At 37.5% G+C, this 20,939-nt stretch overlaps 3 protein-coding genes across 3 annotated transcripts in view; 1 reads left to right on the forward strand and 2 right to left on the reverse strand.

Moving 5' to 3' along the window:
- Window positions 1–9,936: 9,936 nt before the first annotated feature.
- The window catches only part of LOC129417651 (uncharacterized), a 77,290-nt gene continuing 66,287 nt past the window's right edge, over window positions 9,937–20,939 (reverse strand). Inside the window, exons 23-32 of the mRNA XM_073869168.1 lie at window positions 20,711–20,911; window positions 20,450–20,615; window positions 19,007–19,147; window positions 18,832–18,925; window positions 18,606–18,748; window positions 18,432–18,496; window positions 18,140–18,342; window positions 11,203–11,282; window positions 10,696–10,854; window positions 9,937–10,593 (exon numbers count right to left, since the gene is read on the reverse strand). Coding sequence (XP_073725269.1) covers window positions 10,492–10,593; window positions 10,696–10,854; window positions 11,203–11,282; window positions 18,140–18,342; window positions 18,432–18,496; window positions 18,606–18,748; window positions 18,832–18,925; window positions 19,007–19,147; window positions 20,450–20,615; window positions 20,711–20,911 — 1,354 coding nt within the window. The 3' untranslated portion in view covers window positions 9,937–10,491. The remainder of the gene's footprint in view (window positions 10,594–10,695; window positions 10,855–11,202; window positions 11,283–18,139; window positions 18,343–18,431; window positions 18,497–18,605; window positions 18,749–18,831; window positions 18,926–19,006; window positions 19,148–20,449; window positions 20,616–20,710; window positions 20,912–20,939) is intronic.
- LOC129449171 (uncharacterized) lies at window positions 11,513–13,845 on the forward strand. Its single transcript, XM_073869584.1, has 2 exons — window positions 11,513–11,941; window positions 12,363–13,845. Exons 1-2 carry the CDS (start codon window positions 11,535–11,537, stop codon window positions 13,411–13,413), a joined length of 1,458 nt encoding a protein of 485 aa, XP_073725685.1. The 5' UTR covers window positions 11,513–11,534; the 3' UTR covers window positions 13,414–13,845.
- LOC129414817 (myb/SANT-like DNA-binding domain-containing protein 7) lies at window positions 14,262–16,162 on the reverse strand. Its single transcript, XM_055168923.2, has 2 exons — window positions 15,632–16,162; window positions 14,262–15,209 (listed from the first exon to the last, which is right to left on the reverse strand). Exons 1-2 carry the CDS (start codon window positions 16,037–16,039, stop codon window positions 15,060–15,062), a joined length of 558 nt encoding a protein of 185 aa, XP_055024898.2. The 5' UTR covers window positions 16,040–16,162; the 3' UTR covers window positions 14,262–15,059.

A 20,939-nucleotide genomic window follows, 5' to 3' on the forward strand; every position in this document is an offset into this window, starting at 1 on the left:
TGTTGTTTTCAGTAGAAATATCTAAAAATTCTTAAATCAAGATGTATTTTCTTGACGAGCAAAATGACCTAAGAAAATAAGTCTAGTTTTTAGACAAAAAATATACAATTTAAGTCAATTTGTGCTTGAAACAAACAAAAAATGTCTGCAAATGGGGTGAGAACATTTAGCTTAAATTAAGTGTTTAAGAAAAAATAAAACTTATTTCAAGATTTTTTTTCTCACCCCCTTGGCAGATATTTTTGCTTGTTTAAAGCACAAATTTACTTAAATTGTATAATTTTTGTCTAAAAACTAGACACATTTTCTTAGGTAATTTTGCTTATCAAGAAAAAGCATCTTAATTTAAGAATGTTTTAATATTTTTGTCGTGTTTTAGAAATATTAAGTAAGAAAGTCATTTTTTTTGCAGTGCATCAATATATTGTATAATACAGCTAAGAATATCTAGCACCATGATTATGTCAGTGTGGTCATGCTCAAATTCTGCAACCAAAGCAGGGAGGGTGGCTATCGACGGTCCAGGAAACAGATCCAACAGGGTATTTCTCACAAGTGTACGACAGGCCGGAGTTAGGTGTGGTACAGTTAATGACCCACTGTGTGCCATGCAGGAACAGCTGGCACCAGAGAGGGCCTTGTGTTTAAATCAGAGATAGAAAGTTGGATAGAGGCTAAAAGTGTGAAGTATTATCTGTCAGGCAAACAATGAATAATCAATATAATAATACAAAACTATTCTTGGAATGAAGATTATGAAAATTTTTGGTACTCGTTTCAACACCATGGGCAGTTCTCCTTATAAGGTGAGGTCGAAACAGCTCAACTAATTTTGTTATATCAAATGCCCAGTGACCGAACAGAGCTATTTTTCTTTTACAGATACAGTAAAACTGTTTTTTACTGTAGTAACAAGGGAGAGGAATGTGTGCAGATAGAGCAGCCACCAATCAAGATATAGAGGATGATCAGACTTATAAAACTTCTATTCTACGAAACCAAAACAGACATTTTGTAGGGAATTTGTCAAGATTTCCCTAAGGTTTCTTCACAGACTTTTTCTCTTTCACAAGTGCCATTCACACTATATAGTGTTCAATGCTCAACAGGTTGCACTTTACACAGCACTGTAAAAGACTATAGCAATAATGAATCCTGTCAAGAAGATAGCCTACTAAATACAATTTTGCTTTCCACAAAAACAAAAATATGTCAAAAGCAACTGCCAAAAGAGCAAACACTGATTACCGAATGCCATGAACATCACAACCTGAAGCCAATACTGCCTTTGCTATAATATAATAGCATTATACTTACCTATACAAATACAAAAACGATCCGGGAAAAAAAATGTGAAGTAGCCTTCACTTCACTTTCGATGTCTTTATACAAAAAGTCCGTTAATTGAAGGGCAAAAATAATCCCATGAGAGGCGCTGAGGTCTTGGTCAGGGTGGGGGAGATCTGCTGAAGGGGCAGGGACTGAGCGGAGGGTCGCCGCTCACAACGCTCATCCTCATCAGCCGCCGTGTGACCCACCCAAAGTGTTAAAAATAAAGTATAGGGAGCGGAGCGCTGCCTGAGCGCAGGGGACGCGCATTCTTGACAAGAGTCACTGACTTTAAATGGCGCACCCCCACCCTAATACCGCCCGCCTCTACTACTGCAAGGTCACGAGTCCTCCATAAATATAAAACTGCTGGACAAATATTTACACTCTGACACGATTTGATTACTTTATTTATGAAGTATTTTAACATTCACGTGCACGTTGTTGATTTGCAAAAAAAACTGTTATCTGTAGTTCTTCATGAGGTATTAATTATATTACACAAAAAATTTTTACCGTATATTTTTCTTAATTTTTAGGCCTTTTTAATTCTGTTATCTGTAAGTAAACATTGGAGTTCAATCGATGATTTGCGTAAGAAAGCAACATTTAATTCCCTGGTTTAGACAGTTATTAGTTACAAAATAATTATTTTATAGATTTTTTTGCATGTGATTTTTTTTGGAATTAATGACCAAATAATGACCACTTGTGTTCAGTATGATGCCAGTTTACAAATTAACAATTTAACGTGATATATTTATCATCAAATACCAGACATGCATAAGCAGTGGGGTCCCAGCAAAAACAGAATGTTACCATAACGTTAGTTTTTGGTTATCTTTTGGTTATTTTTTGGGAACCAAATAATAACGTTCTGGAAATGTTCTTTTTATGGTTGCAGGGTGGTTATTTTTAAAATAACCTAAAAATAACTTATACAGAGCGTTCTTTAATGGTTATTTTTGGAACCATAAAATAACGTTCCCATAACGTTGCAGGGTGGTTATTTTTAAAATAACCTAAAAATAACTTATACAGAACGTTGTTTAATGGTTATTTTTGGGTTATTTTTTGGAACCATAAAATAACGTTCCCATAACGTTGCAGGGTGGTTATTTTTAAAATAACCTAAAAATAACTTATACAGAACGTTCTTTAATGGTTATTTTTGGAACCATAAAATAACGTTCCCATAACGTTGCAGGGTGGTTATTTTTAAAATAACCTAAAAATAACTTATACAGAACGTTCTTTAATGGTTATTTTTTGGAACCATAAAATAACGTTCCCATAACGTTGCAGGGTGGTTATTTTTAAAATAGCCTAAGAATAACTTATACAGAGCGTTCTCTAATGGTTATTTTTTGGTTATTTTTGTAACCATAAAATAACGTTCCCATAACGTTGCAGGGTGGTTATTTTTAAACTAACCTAAAAATAACTTATACAGAACGTTCTTTAATGGTTATTTTTTGGAACCATAAAATAACGTTCCCATAACGTTGCAGGTTGGTTATTTTTAAAATAACCTAAAAATAACTTATACAGAACGCTCTTTAATGGTTATTTTTGGAACCATAAAATAACGTTCCCATAACGTTGCAGGGTGGTTATTTTTAAAATAACCTAAAAATAACTCATACAGAACGTTCTTTAATGGTTATTTTTTGGAATCATAAAATAACGTTCCCATAACAGGGTGGTTATTTTTAAAATAACCTAAAAATAACTTATACAGAACGTTCTTTAAGAGTTATTTTTTGGTTATTTTTTGGAGGGTGGTATCAGTGGCGTCGATTATCAGAAGTCACTGATCTTTTTGAAAAATTAAAACGTTTAGCATTACTAATTAAATAGATTTGATTACTATGACTTTTCATTTGTTTTTCCTAAACAAAATGAACGCAAAGCTGATGCTGCTTTTTTCCCTTACCTACATTTCCGTTAAACGCAACTTTAAAGGACAATAAGTAGAATTTACCCCCATCTAGTGGTGAAATAGTATTTTGCATTTAAACGAATAGTGCTCCTAGTGCCTCGCTTTTCCAAATGCATGTTGCAACTACGGTAGCCGTTATGTAATCACTGACCTCCTTGTCCGTTTCAGCAAGTTCACATGTTCTGAATGAAAACGCGTTGTGGAAATGCGTTTTTGGTAGGCTAGTGCTTTTTGTCCCTCTCTGCTATTATAGTTTATCAGTATGGCGAACGACATGGAAGTCTCCTTGGACTTACCCGTTCAATGTAAGTAAAGAGAAGAAATTGAAATTCTAAGCTTACAAAGAAAAGTCAGATCACTGGCAGAGGTCATTTGACACCAACGAGGACATATTTATGAATAAAGACATAGATTTTGATTAATAAAACACTTAAAACCCTACTTACTGTCCCTTTAAAGCAGCAAGCCTCGTTATCTTGTTGTTAGACAGTACCTGTACCGGCCAGCAGGTGGCATTGGTGTCAACAAACGACTACTGCACTGATTACTCTCCTACTACTTTACTACTAGAAATGAATAACTTTAATCAAGTTCCTCCTAAAAAAAACTGAGAAAGGAAAATATTGATGTGAGAGACACACAAAGCCAGTGGGAAGAGATGAAAAAAGATGGAGAAAGATGCATTAGACAAAACAAAACAAAAGAAATAAAAAGAAAATTATCAAGACTTACAAAAGACAAAGGTGTCCAAATAGGTAGCAAAATTGAGACGCTGGACAAAAAAATGTTGGACAAGAATAAATATGACAAAGACAAGAGGACAGTTATATACAGGAAAAGTTGATCAACACGAGGAAGTGAAAAAAGGCAAACAAAAGACAAGATAAAACACAAAAGATAAGCACACACGGAATCATATCTTTTCATGCCGTATGACTCTTCAAATTGTATCATATAAAATAACATCAAATAAACATCATGATCGTAAACGGCCTGACTGCAGTGTTATTAGCACTTTGTACTGTACGACTATTAAAGTTATATTGAGTTATTGCTTTTCAACCACAGACATTGACTTCAAAGAAACTCTGTGTGTATATGCTGCTCTTTTTATAAAGTTATAAATCAGATTGTACACCTTTATCTGTGTGGCATTTCATTGCTAAGTTTATTGTTTTGAACTGAAGGAAACATAAACAAGCACTTTGTATACTGAACGTCTCTTGACTCTCTCTTTAAGATATTAAGAAGAAAATATAATTTAAAGGGGACAATTCACAAGACTTTTCTAAGATGTAAAATAAATCTTAGGTGTCTCCAGAGTACGAATATGAAGTTCTAGCTCAAAATAGCATATAGATAATTTATTATAGCATGTTAAATTTCCACTTTGTAGGTGTGAGCAAAAATGTGCCATTTTTGGGTGTGTCCTTTAAATGCAAATGAGCTGATCTCTACACTAAATGACAGCGCTGTGGTTGGATTATGCAGATTAAGGGGCGGTATTATCCCCTTCTGACATCACAAGGGGAGCCAAATTTCAATTACCTACTTTTTCACATGCTTGTAGATAATGGTTTACTAAAACGAAGTTACTGGCTTGATCTTTTTCACATTTTCTAGGTTGATAGAAGCACTGGGGACCCAATTATTGTATTTTAACATGTAAAAGTCAGATTTTCATGATATGTCCCGTTTAAAGAAGTATATATTTTAGTAGTATGTATAAATATATGAAATTCTTCATGCTCAGAGCTGGTCCCGACTTTCCTTCAGTCTGCAACTGCTGTCAATTTTCAAGCTTTAGTGCCACCGTCTCTCCATTTTGTGTAACAGCAGCTGCTCCGAACACATGAGCAGAAGCTTAAATCTCAAATGTGCAGCTGTTTGTGTATCACCACAGTACAACAATCGCAACTTTATATTTTATTCACATGCCATTTTACATTTATTTATGAGCAAAACCTCTTCAAGAAGGATATTTTAGCGAATACTTTGACCTGAGTTATTCACATTTGTTGTTGTGGTCTTTCTGGCCGATGTAGTGCGAGTTTTAGACAGAATAAAGCCCATCACTTGATCTGTTGCTCTGAAGGTTACAATAAAAAACGCAGGTTCACTCAGAACAGAAGAGAGTGACTGACAGCATAATGTGATCCTGTTTCCTTCACACACACGCAAATGTTTCAGTCTTTTGAAGCTCAAACAGATGTGCGTGAATGAAATACTTCACTCAATTGTGATTTGGTAAAATTTTACTTTAGTCAAATAAAAAATAAATGGGCGGGAATGGTGGCGGCAAGTTGAAAAGTGCGGGGGACATGTCCCCCGTGTCCCCAGCGTGATCTATGCCCATGGAAACGGGAAACAGGAAACTGTTACTTGCCCGATCAGGTCAGTGCTGTATCATCACAAGCGACTATAGCCAATTTATACATTTAAGCACAAGAAGGAACAAAACAGTTTACTCACATGCTGCTGTTTTAAAATGAGGTGTGCACACCCACTCGAAGCACGTACCTAGAAACTGAGCTTAAACGGTCTTATCTTGCACTTTAATTTATGCAAAATCTCTAAAATGCCACAATTATCCTTGTAAACACAGTCTATGTCTTCAGTTGATGCAAGCAGTTGAGAAATAAACGCATAGTAGCCTCTTGGATCCATGCACTTACTCAAAGTGAAGTATGCGGTCTATTTCTAATGTCAATCAAACAATGGTCAAAGTCTTGACTGATTAACTCTTATAACTGCAAAAAGTTTTTTGGAAAACGAAACACTCAACTATGCCGAGTTTTCATACGCATGGTTACAAATATAGGGTGAAATATAGCTCATTGAAATTTGGCTCCCTCTTGTGATGTCAGAAGAGGGAGCCAAATTTCAATGAGCTATATTTCACATGCTTACAGAGACCGGTTTACCAAAACTAAGTTACTGGGTTGTTCTTTGTCATGTTTTCTAGGTTGATAGAAGCACTGGCGACCCAATTATAGCACTTAAACATGGACAAAGTCAGATTTTCATGATATGTCTCCTTTAAAACAGCTTGAATGTTACATGCTTGCCATATTTAGTATATGTTGATCTATAAATAAGCAAATTGGTCCCCGCCTTCAATCTTTCGCACTCTTGGACCATATATTTATAAAAATAAATGCTACATTCGGCAGTTTTGGACACATAACTGCTAAGTCCAATATTTTTTTTAAAACGTTAAAGCATTAACACTGCATCAACTGTGTTGATGTGACTGGCTACATGTTTGACTTAGGAAACCAAGGCGATTTCAAAAGTACAAGCTTTTTTAAATTAAAGATTATAATGAACGTCACGCAGTGTTACAAAAACCATAATAAATTGTAAAACACACAAAATATTTGCAAATGACAAAAAATGATCATCATTTTCTTTCCTGACAGCAGTGCATTTTTCTTAATGAAACAGTGTTTATATCATGAATTACTGAGAGAACGGGACCCAAGTGCAGGAATTGTTGAACTCAATAGGGTTAACAATGACTGCGTACATGGCAGGAAGGCATCATGTCCGAAATTCGAGCCATTTCTCAATAAGCGTTCTTGTCTGTACTTGTGTTCTTGTGGACTTGTGAAACGTCATCAGTCGCGGCCCAAGTACTGTTCCAATTCAAAGTTCGCATAAAGCCCAAGTTCACATAAAATCCCCAGATGTGTTCTTGATCCGCCCATTTTATCGAGGATGCATCAGAGGAGGCTGTTTCTCAATATGCTTTCTTCAGTGATCTTGCGTCCTTGTGTCCTCGCTCTACGTCATCATTAAAGGGCTGTCCACACGGAGACGCGGATCACTGTATACGCATACATTTGTTATCGTATTGGCGTTTCATCCACACGGATCCGGCGTTTTGGGAGACTGAACCCGCTATTTTTTGAAACCGGGTCCTGAAGTGGATAAATCTGAAACCGACACCCATGCGGTTTAGTCTGTACAGCCAATCCGTATATTTTGTGAAGCGAAAACTTCATCACATCACGTGTCGGAAGCATCACACATAACAGTAACAACAATAACGGCGAACTACGTGATTTTGTTCGTGCTACAGAAGCTACTTAAAGTCCACGATGTTTGAAAAACGCGTTGGAGAAGGAGACAGGCCGACTACCAAAACACACTTATAGCCAATCAAATCAAATCAAATGCCGGGTTGCGTATGTGTGGGGCGGGTCTATCAACAGAAGGTCCAGATTCTATTGGGGTAGAGGCGTGTTTGTTTAGGTGATTTCAAATATCAACATTGGCTTTCAAACATCATGGACTCCGCCTTTAAGCCTACTAGCTTTATTACAGCAAAATCTATTGCTTCTATGAAATTGTGGTGACCAACAAGCGATAATGGACAACACCATATGTTGGTTATGAGCATGCTCAAAGTCTTCTTCTCCGTGTATAGTGAATATCTGTGGCAGAATTACAGCGCCCCATTCTGGTCCGGCATATATACTACACCGCTTTCAGTCGGTTTCAGTGGTTTCGTGTTTACGGATTATTTTTTCAGAGCAAGGAAAAAAATGATCGGATAGGGAATGCACCGGCTTCGTGTGGACATAGCCTAACAGTCGAAGTTCAATTCCAATTCTCAAGAGCGCAAGTACAGAGGACACGTGAAAATAACCGAATGAGTTCTTGATATCGAGGATGCATCGTGCAGACTTGCACGCTGAAATCTGGGGAGGTCACGTGACCAACAGGAAAACATTAAAGGGGACATAACATGAAAATCTGACTTTTTCGAAGTTTAAGTGCTATAATTGGGTGTCTGGTGCTTCTGTCAACCTAAAAAATATGACAAAGATCAAGTCAGTAACTTAGTTTTGGTAAGCCATTTTCTGCAAGCATGTGAAAAACTAGGTCATTGAAATCTGGCTCCCCTTGTGATGTCAGACGGTGATAATACCTCCCCTTAATCTGCACTATCCAACCACAGCACTGCCATTTAGTGCAGAGATCAGCTCATTTGCATTTTAAAGGACACACCCAAAAACAGCACATTTATGCTCACACCTATAAAGTGGCAATTTTAACATGTTATAATAGATTATCTATATGGTATTTTGAGCTAAAACTTCACATACATACTCTTGGAACAACAAAGATTTATTTTACATCTTAAAAAAGTCTTTAGTGAAATGTCCCTTTTAAAACTCACTATAATAATAACAACTGACAAAAGCTACTTGTATGAAAAGGTCAAACGTGTTTAATAAAAATATGTTCTGGTACATAAATTAAAAACAGAATAACAAAATTGTCAACGTAAAATATCAAACGATAAATTATTTACATTTATATCTGCCATTATATAAAGGTGACATTAACAGTATATTAAACACAAAATCTGATTATAGTTAAAAATATAGTTCCTTCATTGTTCTGTAGACTTCATTTTTCCTTCAGTTCAGTTTCATAAAGTACAAATAAAACCACAAGGTTATGGTGGCGTTTTACAGTGCTTGCAAAGTCTCCCTTTGTTTACTTGGCTTCAATGCAAATCCACATACACGTCTATAAACTGTATGACTCATTTGGAAAAATAATAATTCAATTTAAATACATAACATTTTGAACTTTTGTTAGCATTTACATTAAACATACAAATTACAACATTTTGCATCCATAGTTTTTCCAAACAATATAAAATACTGAAAGTATCATTGTCAACAAAATTGCAATCAAATAGTCCCAGCTTATGTAATATAGACTTTTGGTAAGTAATAAAAAAAGCACAAAAACCTGAAAATTAGCTAATAATGCTACTAACCAACACTTCACAAAATGAATTGGACATGTGCTGTCATATAAGCACTGTACTGCTAAAATTAGAAACAGACAAAGACTCTATAGCTAGTGTCAAGTTCAAGTTTTATAGTGTAGTTATTTCTGAAAGTAGCTTAAAGTAGTGGTTCACCCTAAATTGAAAATTCTCATAATTTATTCACCTTCACGCCATCCAAGGTGCATATGAGGTGAGGTAATACTCTGTCCTCTGCGCTTCGTATTAGTCTATTCTCATGTTAGGCTTAAACTTGACTCGTATGTATTCTTGAATAACCGTTACAAGGAAACCGATTTTTAAACATTGAATATTACAACAAACTCATTGTTTCACTGCAGAGGACATTGAAAAACTCACTGAAGTCAGGTGGATTACTTTTTAATGGATGTGTGTTCATATTGGAGCTTCAAAAAAATTGGGACGATCCAGTGGGATTACAAAGACTAGGAGATTCTGCATATATATTAAGGATGCATAACGATTAATCGCGATTAATCTATTGCAGAGTAAATGTTTTCATTTACATCATATATGTGTGTGAACTGTGTATAATAATTATGTATAAATAAAAACACACACATGCATATATTTATTTAAGAAATGTTTAAATTTGTATATTTATTTATAATTTATATTATATATAAATATAAATAATTACAGGTAATATATAAATATATATTTTTCCTTAAAATTATTCATGCATGTGTGCATATTTATTAATTCATAATTATTCACAGTTCACACACATATACGATGTAAACAAAAACCTTTATTCTACAATAGATTAATCGAGATTAATCATTATGCATCCCATATATATATATATATATATATATATATATATATATATATATATATATATATGATTTTTTTTAATAACTCTGTTTATGATTAGTCATACACCTGGGATGTGTGAAGATGAATAAATGATGTGAATTTTTATTTTTGGGTGAACATTTCCTTTAAAGCAATGCTATGAATTAAAGGAATGCTGTAATATAGTGGACTGTTTTGGTATAAATATCCCTACTCACAATAAGCAGAGCTGTTTGCATAGTGTAGCCTATATCAAAGAGTAATCAAGTGACACATACTGTATGGAAATAAAATGTACATAAATAGAGAAAAAACTTTGGGACTTTGTTGTAAAGTTTATAAGACTGATAAATCAAATAATACTTTGACACAGGCTGGAACCCCCAAAAATCGCCTAATAACACAAAAATCACTAAAACAAAGTGGCAAATAAATTGTTACACAATATACAGGTATTCATACCATCAGTGCTATGCAAAAAATCAAGTCAAGGACAAAAAAAATGAGGTGCAAATTTGAGCAAAACCTTCATGGTTTTAAATGTAAGTGCTTGTAAGTGTGACCTGATTTCGTAATGAAATCATTCATATCATAAAGAAAGGAAAGCATTAAGATCCGCTATGACAGCTGCCTGCTTCCTAGACACTGTATTCAGCATTTTAGGAGCTAAGGACGGAGTTCCCAAGTCAACCTATATATGGAGATACACATAAAGGTAAGAAATATTTTTCTGGCGAGTTATCACGTAAATGCTTATTGCTAATTAATACACATTGACAGTATACAAGCTTACCTGAAGCATGTAGATGACTGTGGTTACCTCTTGACCATTACGCTGACTGGGTTGAAAGATCCATGCGCTGGGGAGCATTTCTCCACGAACAGTATCCACACTGGGGCGTGGCATTGTCTCCTCAAATATAGACTGCATGGCCAAAACCCACATATCATCCTAAGAAAAAAAGTACTCATCAAGGTAATGCAGTGATTTCACAAGTGCTACTAATGTATTTGGTAACACATTAGGTCCAATTCTCACTATTTACATGTAGCTTATTAGCATCCATATTACTAGAATATTGTCTGTTATTCTGCATGAACTTATTCTACATTTACTAATCTTACCCAAAACCTAAACGTAACGCCTACCCTTATAAATGTAGTGAATGTACTGAGGCAAATTCATCATGTGATCATGTATTTATCAAGTGAATATTTGCAAGATTGGTATGATACATTTTGCATGCTATCGTTTTCCATGATAATGCAAATTCAGTGTTTTTTTGGATAAAGCAAATACCTGTTTCGATTCTGTACTTAGGCAGCAGAAATCCCGTGGCTGTTTAAGCTGGCAATTAGATGTGTCTGTTAACAGGTAGACTACATAAAGGGAAAAAAAGACATATGTAATCCCTGAAATTATGCCGCAATGAGCAATTTTTTAAAGATAGGTTATTGTTATTTTCACATTCTCTATTAAAGGTGCAGTGTGCAGATTTTTAGCAGCATCTAGTGGTGAGGTTGGATATTGCACCCCTCCCTTTCGAATAGCATAGAGATCACAGGACCGATCACAGGACAAACATGTCATCGTCTGAGGGCGCACTCACATTATCCCAACCAAACCAAACCATGCCCGGGCGCGATTGCCACCCCTTCCCTTTTCCCCCACTCGCTTGCACTCACACTGTACTTATCTATCCGGGCCCAAGCTCGCTTTCGTCACGCGTTCGTGGCGCTTACGTCATTATGATGCGACTGCTTGAATCACAACAGGAAGCGAAGCGTTGTCTCCTCGGAACAATGGAGCCCATCGAGATGTTGCGTTTGTTGCTTTTACTTTTTAATCGTTTGGGTCGCGGGGATACACAGCCTTGTCCTATGCCAAACACTGTGATTTGTCGATCTATCGCGTATGCCGCTCAGACATTTAAACGTAACCGTGCTGCGCGCATCAGAAGATTTGCAAGGAGGCAAATGAAGCTGAGGGAAGAGTTTGCTGCTTTACTAACCGAGTACAATTCCCGTTCATCAACAAGGTAAGAACAGGACCAGTAATTATTATCGATGTATCTAAACTATACTTTCCAAGTTTTAAAATATGTATTCTGTTGTAGTATTGCCAAATGTGCGTACACAAGTAGAGAGTAATGTCCTAGTAATAGTAATTATACATCCTATGATTCTTATGGTTCATTAATGTAAACAATAATATTCACTGTGGTTGATACATTAACTATAGTAAACGCAACAACTTTGTATTGTACACTTCAATAGAGTACAGTAATTACTGTAATGTGCTGAAGTTTATAGTAGTAAATATAGTAAAACATTAAGTCTTAAATGTGTGCACTAATACAGTGCACCGTTTATTTTAATATTGCAATTCAAAGTGCTAACAGATATCAGTCTAATGCATTAATTTATTAACAATGAATATACTTTCATGTTCTTCCTCAGGACCATCTGGATGCAGCAGAGATATGGTGTGTGGTGGGAACACGTTCTCACAAGCTGGACGGACACTGAATGGAGGATCAATTTCAGAATGAGAAAGACAACGTTCTTGGAATTGTGCAACATCCTTCGGCCATACCTTCATAGAGAAACAACAACTTTCAGGAAACCAGTGCCGGTGGAACAGCGTGTGGCGATCAGCATCTGGAGACTAGCAACAAACGTAGAGTTCAGGACCATAGCCCATTTATTTGCAATTGGACAGTCAACTGCTGTTACTATTGCTAATCATGTTGCATCAGTAATAGTGGACAAGTTGCTGCCCCTTTATATCCGGACACCCTCAGTGGATGAAGTGCAGATCATAATTCAGGGCTTCCGTGACCGGTGGGGATTCCCGCAATGTGGAGGTGCTATTGATGGTACTCATATTGGGATCTTGGCTCCACCTGACTGCCCTGCAGACTATTACAATCGTAAAGGTTTTTACTCTGTCATCCTGCAGGGTGTGGTTGACCATCGACTTCGGTTTTGGGACATAAATGTGGGTTGGCCGGGCAAAGTCCATGATGCACGAGTGTTTGGCAATTCATCACTGTTTGAAAGGGGTCAGAGTGATACACTGTTTCCTGATATCAAAGAAAGGTTTGCTGGTGTAGACGTACCAATTGTCATTTTAGGGGATGCAGCATATCCGTTGTTGCCATGGTTAATGAAGCCATATCCAGAAACACAACAAACAACCCCTGCACAGATAACCTTTAACAACCGACTAAGCAGAGCACGGATGACTGTTGAGAGGGCATTCGGTCTTCTTAAGGGAAGATGGAGATGTTTAATGAAGCGCTATGACTGCCAAATTGATAACATCAATACCATAATCTCTGCTTGTTGTGTGCTTCACAATTTTTGTGAAAGTAATGACGAGGAATTTGATGACAGAGACCTTCGTGTTCATGAAGATTTTGAGTCTCGTGAATGTAACCCTCTTAATTCCAACACTATGTCAGGTGCCTATCGAGATGCACTATGTTCATATTTTGCAAATCTGTAATGCTTTTTGATCCTTTGTTGCTTGTTTTGTATCGTGCTCGTGATAAATAAATAGTTTCTATTCCAATTACATTGTCATGCTTTTTAATCCTGTATATTATTGTGTTGCTTCCATGCAACATGGCTTGTTTATTTTTGTTTTACATTGATTGGTCAATCCTATCTTAAAGGGACACTTCACCTATTTGCATTAAACTTTGTATAGTTAGAACCCCAGTCATGTTTTGGAACGGTCCAATATCTTTGTTGAGGGGGTGAGACTACAATCACCCCTTTTCTCGGTCAGATAGGCACCAAATTCCAAATGTATGTTACATTTCGACTACAGATATGATACACTTTCAATAAAGATTGTCTCTATGGGTGAAATGCTCCTTTAAGGAAGGTGAACTGAAATACTATGTATTAAAAAATAAAGGTGACATGAACCACAGGGTGTCTACTTTGCCCCTTTTTTTTACATGCGCTAAAGATTCTTTTTACAGTAATTTGCATCAACATGATTACAAAAATCTGTCCCACCACCATCGGTATGTAAAGTTTTTGAAACAGCTTAGTTAAAATACCAACATATATTTTTGAAAATTACCTTGAGTGAGCATTGTACCACAATAGTACAACACCATAAAATATACCACAATGGAATCACACAAGGCCACATCAGGCATACAAAGTTGACCTTTTTAAGCATAGTTTCGAAGTATACTTGCATTTTTGTGTGATTTTTTTATGCATTTTTAGGAATAGTGTTTTATACACTGTATCTCACATCCTATTTAATGCAGGAGATTAATCAATACTTCATCTACTAAGATGTATAGCATTACAAGAGATAAAGACAGAGAGTAGTATGTTTTTGAAGAAAGTTTTATTTTTACAAAATTTTAAAAAATATTTAAGAATAATAGTTATAAAATATCACACATAGAAGGTAAACAAAGTTGACTAAAGTATAAATATTTTAAATCACATCTAGGGAAAAATATGTGCAAACTATAAAGCGCAGTATGTCCTTCATTACTTATAAACTGTGCACTGTGTAATGAGACATTGTAATCAACAGTTATGTATATTACCCATGTAATATACAGAGGTAGTGTGCTGTTATATAATGATTCTTTAATAATAAAAAAAACCCCGTATAAGTAGCTTTTTGGAAAAAATAAACCACTCAGTGGTCATACAGACAAACAAAAAAGGCACAGATTAAACAATGGCTGTCCAAGAGTGCCATTAGATGTAAAAAAAAAAAAAGTGTTTATGTTCAAGACATTTGGAATATTATATTCCTTCATATGTCTTCATACACAGAGTGTTCAGGATGCTCAATGTATGATGATGATGGGGTTGATTGTCTTGCTGGACGTGCAGGATAAGAACTGTGCTGTGGAGACATATGATAACTGGACAATTGTGTGTGTTGATGGTATGAAGGAACCATAGCATCAAACAGTCTGTTCATCATTTGTTGGAACATCCTGTTTGATTCTTGACGTTCCTCCCTCTGCAGCTGTTGCCGGCGCTCCTCCATGTCCATTTGTGCCTTCATCCAATTATCCAGCATCTCTTTCTCTTCTTTGGAACGCTGTTGCTCCCCTTGCATGAATTCTTCATGTTGCTTTTTCTGCATGTCCAGGAAGGCAGCCATCATGTCACCCATATCAGTGTTCCTTTTCCTCTTTCGGCACTGTCGTGAGGGCGTTGGAACATTGTCCGAGCTTGCGTTCGTGTCAGAAGTCTCAGGTGACTCCTCGGTACGATCGCCACTGTGAGACCTCTCTGAAATGAGTGTTGAGTCTAAAAAAAGATAAGCGAAACATACATTATAAACAAAACTATGAACATCTGTGTAATCAGAGGCAACAGCTCTCTCTCATATGCATATATATAAAATTACAGACACACACCCTTTATGAAAATTATCCATGCTTTTGTGGTGAGGTTTTGTGATTGCTATTACCAAAACAACTTTTTTTACTACAGTAATCATGGTTTCACTACGGGTTTCGAAGACTATGGCTTACAGAACCATGTTTATTTTGTGGTTACCATGGTTTTACTACAGTAACCATGTTTTTTTTTTGTTGTAAGTATAGTAAAACCGTAGTAAATTTTCGTAAGGGACAAACGTTTATATTTACAAATACACATAAATGTACGAATACACTTTTCATGTTCAGCAAATGAATGAAATAACACCAAAAATAAGTTTTACTTACTGTTCGACGCCGTCGTCGGTCCTTGTTCTCTGGAACGGTCGTTGCTGATGGAGATGGTGTACGTGTTTCACAAGATTGTAATAAACACGGTTGGCTGCTCGGTTTAAGCCCGATTATTTTGTCGACTGCATCGTACCACGGAAACCGGTCTTTTTCGTCAGATGAGCTGCCTGATCTGCGGAGTGCATCTCGTACCTTCAGATACTGAGCACGCAGCTTTTTCAACTTTTCGCGGCACTGGTCAATGGTTCTCTTGTAACCACGACTACAAAGATAGTCACGAATTCTACCGAATATCTCGGAGTTCTTGTGCGTACTATCCAGTTGTTTTTGAATGCTTTCATCAGCCCAGATATCGATCAAACACTGAACCTCGGCCGTAGACCACAGTGAACCCTTGGTAGCCATATTGCTCGAATGCCGGAATGAACGACTGTCGCACAACTGACGTCACGCTTCCTGTTCCGGGCCCAGGCGCGATTGCGCTCACACTACAGCCTTTCGCGCCCTGGCCCAAGTGAACCGCGCTCCAGCCCACCTCTGCAAGTGGGCCTGGGCGCGTTTAACCAAACCGCGCTCAGGCGCGGTACAGAGCACTCACACTAGTCAAACGAACCAGGCTTTGGGGGTCAAACGCGCCCGAGCGCGGTTTGGTTTGTATAGTGTGAGTGCGCCCTGAGACTACGTAGTAACAAACGCACTGTAGAGCAGTTTGTCCGTTTAGGGCTACTGTAGAAACATGATGCCGCAAAATTGTGGCTTCCATGTAAGGGGACCCACGGTGTATGTAGATAAAAATGGCTAATTCTAAGGTAATAAAAACAATACAGTCCATTATGTAAGGCCTTTATACACTGATAATATAGTTATGTATATTATATTGCATTTCTGTCAAATGATCCTACACAATGCACCTTTAAATAATCTTTAAAACAATACATGATTTTTGTTGAAATAACTTTTATCATTTCCGTGTCACTTTTAATAACTCATTTTAAAGGGCACATATTATGCCCATTTTTACAAGATGTTATACAGTATAAATCTTACTGTGGGTTCACACCAGCCGCGTTTGAGGCGTCAAATCTCTAGTTTGCTGCTTGAACATTTTGAGTGTACTCTCTTCATTCGCGCGTGAAAGCCGCGTGTGAAATTCTAGTCATTAGCGCTACAACGTGCTAACAATCACATTTAGAAAAGTAAAATTAACCAGTCAGTCAGTGGCTGTGGGCCAAGAGAATCAAAAGGCATGTCTAATGAGACTGCTTTGGTTTAATTGGGATTAAAAAAGAAGAAGAGTGTAAAATTTCTTCACACACTGTAAACACACATTTATGTCTAAACACCTTGTAAAAGTGGATTCTGCATAATATATGCCCTTTAATAAGGATAAGGTAACATTTCATACACTAAGGTTATTCAAGACTTTAAAGAGAACATTAAATAAATATGGATGGTCATTGCAACTATGCTAAAATAACAATGCCATTATGCTGCGTTCACACCAGCCACGGTAGAGGCGTCAAGCACGAGTGATTTTAATGTTAAGTCAATGTGAAGACGCGTTAACGCGCGGCTGGAGGTCTCGCACGTCAAGTTAGCGCGAATGACGCGAATTGAGCATTGCCGTGGGACACACGCGAGTTGAAAAATCTGAACTTTGGCGGAAAAATTCACCACGTAAACCAATAAGGAGCTTGCTCTAGTAGTGACGTGATTACAGGAAGCGAGCAGAGTCGTAGAAGCCCCTCCCATGACGCAAATTTCCGTGTGAATGTCTAGATGACTAGAATTTCATGTGGGAATGAAGCGAGTACACTTAAAATGTTCAAGCGTCCAACTACACACGTAGACGCGAATTTGAAGCCTCAAACGCATCTGGTGTGAACCCACGGTAAGACTTGCACAGTATTGTTTATTAAAATATTTAAACATATTGTCATGGGGCCCCGAGTACAAATTTGAAGGTCTACATCAGTGGCGGCTCGTGACTGCTCATCCGAGGGGCGCTAATTCAAAATAAGTGTTCGGAGTGTCATGTGTGTGTTTCCCTTTTTCAAAATATGTGTTTCGCGTGTCGAGAGATCCTGTGTGCATCAAAATAAGTGCCTGCTGCACACGCATCAAAACCGTTTATGAGAGACGCTCATGTTCACAAAAAACACGCAAGACACTCCCTTAACATTAAACTTGCATGACTGATTACGCATAAGATTATGCGAGTATCTGGCAAACGCAAGCGTCTCTTTTATCATAAACCCTTTAGACGCATCTGCAGAAGGCACTTATTCTGACAAGACACGTGATGCACACAGGATCTCTCGACGTGCAGAACACATATTTTGAAATAAGGGACCACACACATGATGGGCTACATACATGTTGTGACAAACTTCGCATCGAGCACCATTGAAAAAAAGAAGTCACCGGCCGCCACTGGTCTACATGTTTTTTGGTGCTAGTGATATAGTTGATGGTGAGGTTATAAACATCACTTCTGTGTCTTACCTAGTTGGTTGCATTCATCCAGTGGTTGTGTCCAGGCAGATCTAACAGACTCGTGGTATAAATGAGTCTTTGAGTGGTCTCGAACAATATACCACAGACTGTCCAGAGGTCTCTCCAGCTCCATCGCTCCGAGAAACCCATGAGCTGTGGTCTTAGCCGTGGCCTTATGAAAGATCTGAACACCTCTTTCCACACCCTGATGCCTGTTCAAGATTGATACATAATGGAAGATGTCTTTGTAAAAGGTTTTTAAACATGCACAACGAATGCATATACATGAGTATTATTTTACCTCCATTGACTGGTTGCCTTCCCTGCTAGCAGATTCCTCACATCACCACCGGAAGCCAAATATATCTGACAAAATCAGACAAAAATCTAATAAAAGTCCTAAAGTCTATAAAGTAATGTGCTTGCATATTTTGAATTGAACGTCACAATAACATATTTCAGAAATAGCACTGGCAAGAGTGCAGTCTGCAATATCCTGATATGAAGCTGATATAGATGAGGGAGAGCCAAAAGAGAGGGTGCGCTGTCGAGCACAGGGAGGAGATGACGGGGTGGAGGAGGACTCGTATTCAGTGACAAATGTCTCCTGGCTAACATCTAGAGACAAAAGGAGATTAGATGAACAAAGTAGATTTCAAGCATAGTCCTTGGGTTTTTAGTTCTAAAGTGTTATTGCTCACCCTGGACTGACAACCATCTACGCTGTGCTTTTGAAGTTTGTAAAGGGATCACCGGTGGTCGAGTCCTCACTTTAAATTCTGGGACTCCGTTTATCTTAGGGATGAAGAGATAAAGAGAATTAAAAAATATATATTATAGTAATACCATGCAAAGACTTTTTGGTTCCCGCCTTACCTGAATTGTTGGTGATGTATTGTCTTTCAGTGTAGCAGCATTGCTACTGTTGTAGCCTGAAGTGGGCCCAGAGGAAAGACTTAGGTTTGATCCAGTGCATAATGTACTGTTACTAATGCGAGTGCGAAAACGCAGGTCATCCTACAATAAGAAAAGAAGAATTAGGGGCGCAACAAAATTTCGGCTGACAAAAATGTTCTGCCAAAAACGGCATAATCGGTTTTGGCAAAATACAAAGTTCGGCGTGATGCGCCACTGTCTGTGATCCCACTTTAATGTGTCTCTAGTGTCGGAGATCACAATTACAAAGTTTACAATTATATACATTAATACAAAAACTATCTTAAAATAAATTTTAAAAGTCATTTTCGTCCAAGTGCATCCAAAATATTTCGTTTTGGCCCATTGCTGCACTAGATAGAATAAATTAAAGGGCACCTATTTCATTGCTAAAAACAATGTTATTTTGTGTTTTTGGTATAATACAACGTGCTTGCATTGAAACTACTACTAAACTACTTAAATGCAATCTAAAGACAGTAACTCTTTATGTATAAAAATTAGAGGTCGACCGATTTATCGGCCGGGCCGATTAATTGGCGATTTTTGGCATAATAAAAAAAATAGGCAGGCGCAACTGCGGGCACCTAAGCATTGTTGTAGAACTCGTTACGCTGCCTCTTGCTGCAAGCAAATCGCTCCCGTGTGTGTGCAGCCGTGCCTTGTTCACAAACAGCTTTAGTAAACGATGGCGGGATCGCGCGAATTAAGCAGCACGAATGTTTTTCGTGTTGTTACAGTAACACTTTGCGCTGCTCAGCCTGGATTAGAATACAACGGGTCCGATTCGCGAACTGACTCCTTTGAACAGATTCGTTTGAATGAACGGTTGAAATAACAGATCTGTCCCAACACTAAACTCACAAGACGTCACTGTCAGCACAATCAGTCACTTATAGTGCCTCAGAAATGAGAATGTAAATGTGTTAAGAAAGATTTGCCCTAAATAACAGTCTCAACTAAAAAACATAGACATTTACTATGTTAACTTTATGATGAATAAATAATTTATCAGGTCTACCAAATAAGGATTTTATCCCACAAAGCAATAAAAGCCATGGTAAAAAACTGATCAAAGATGATGAGCAGAGTGTCAGGTAATATCTGTGTCTGATAAATTCATGGTGCAGAGGAGGTTGTAAAACTCTTCAGAAAGACCAGTCATAATTTTTTTAAATACTTTGACTTAAATAGTGACATTTTTACATTTAAAATATCTGCTAATGATGAGAACATTTTGATTATTATGTACATATAGAAAATCGGCCAAACATATCGGCCATCGGCTGCCCTGATTTCTAAATATAGGCATCGGCCAGAGAAAAAGCCATATCGGTCGACCTTTAATAAAAATCATAATGACGTTTTCTCTATGGCACTGACCTTCACCGCCTGTGCAAGAGCTTGCTGCTGAATTCGTCTCTTTTCCTGCTCTGTCCTCTCGCGGAGTCTGTGACGTGCACGAGCAATCTCTGCTCTTGCTTCCTCACGGGCTCTGCTGTAGTCACGCAGTAGAAGCTCAATATCAGATGGACACTGACCCTCTCGTCTTGGTGGATCGGGAACTCCGAGGGAGAACACTTGGTTTAGTATGTAAAATTTAAGTCAAACTATGATATACTTTTTGTGTATTTTTTAAATCACCTGCTGGTTTCAACTATTTCTTGGCGGAGCTGCTGGAGATATTCCCTTCGTCTGCTTGGCAGGTCGGAAATTCTCTGAGAATGTTCCCTCTCATGACTTGGAGAGATCCGGTTGTTACCAGGACTCAGGCTTCGAGCTCGACGGCACATCTGGAGACGGACATCTCTTTCTTTTCTTAGGCTTTCAATGCTTTTCTTGTGCCTAATGATACAATTCAATTTCATTCAGT

The sequence above is a fragment of the Misgurnus anguillicaudatus genome, chromosome 7 (assembly GCF_027580225.2).
Source record: "Misgurnus anguillicaudatus chromosome 7, ASM2758022v2, whole genome shotgun sequence".
Taxonomy (NCBI): Eukaryota; Metazoa; Chordata; class Actinopteri; order Cypriniformes; family Cobitidae; genus Misgurnus; species Misgurnus anguillicaudatus.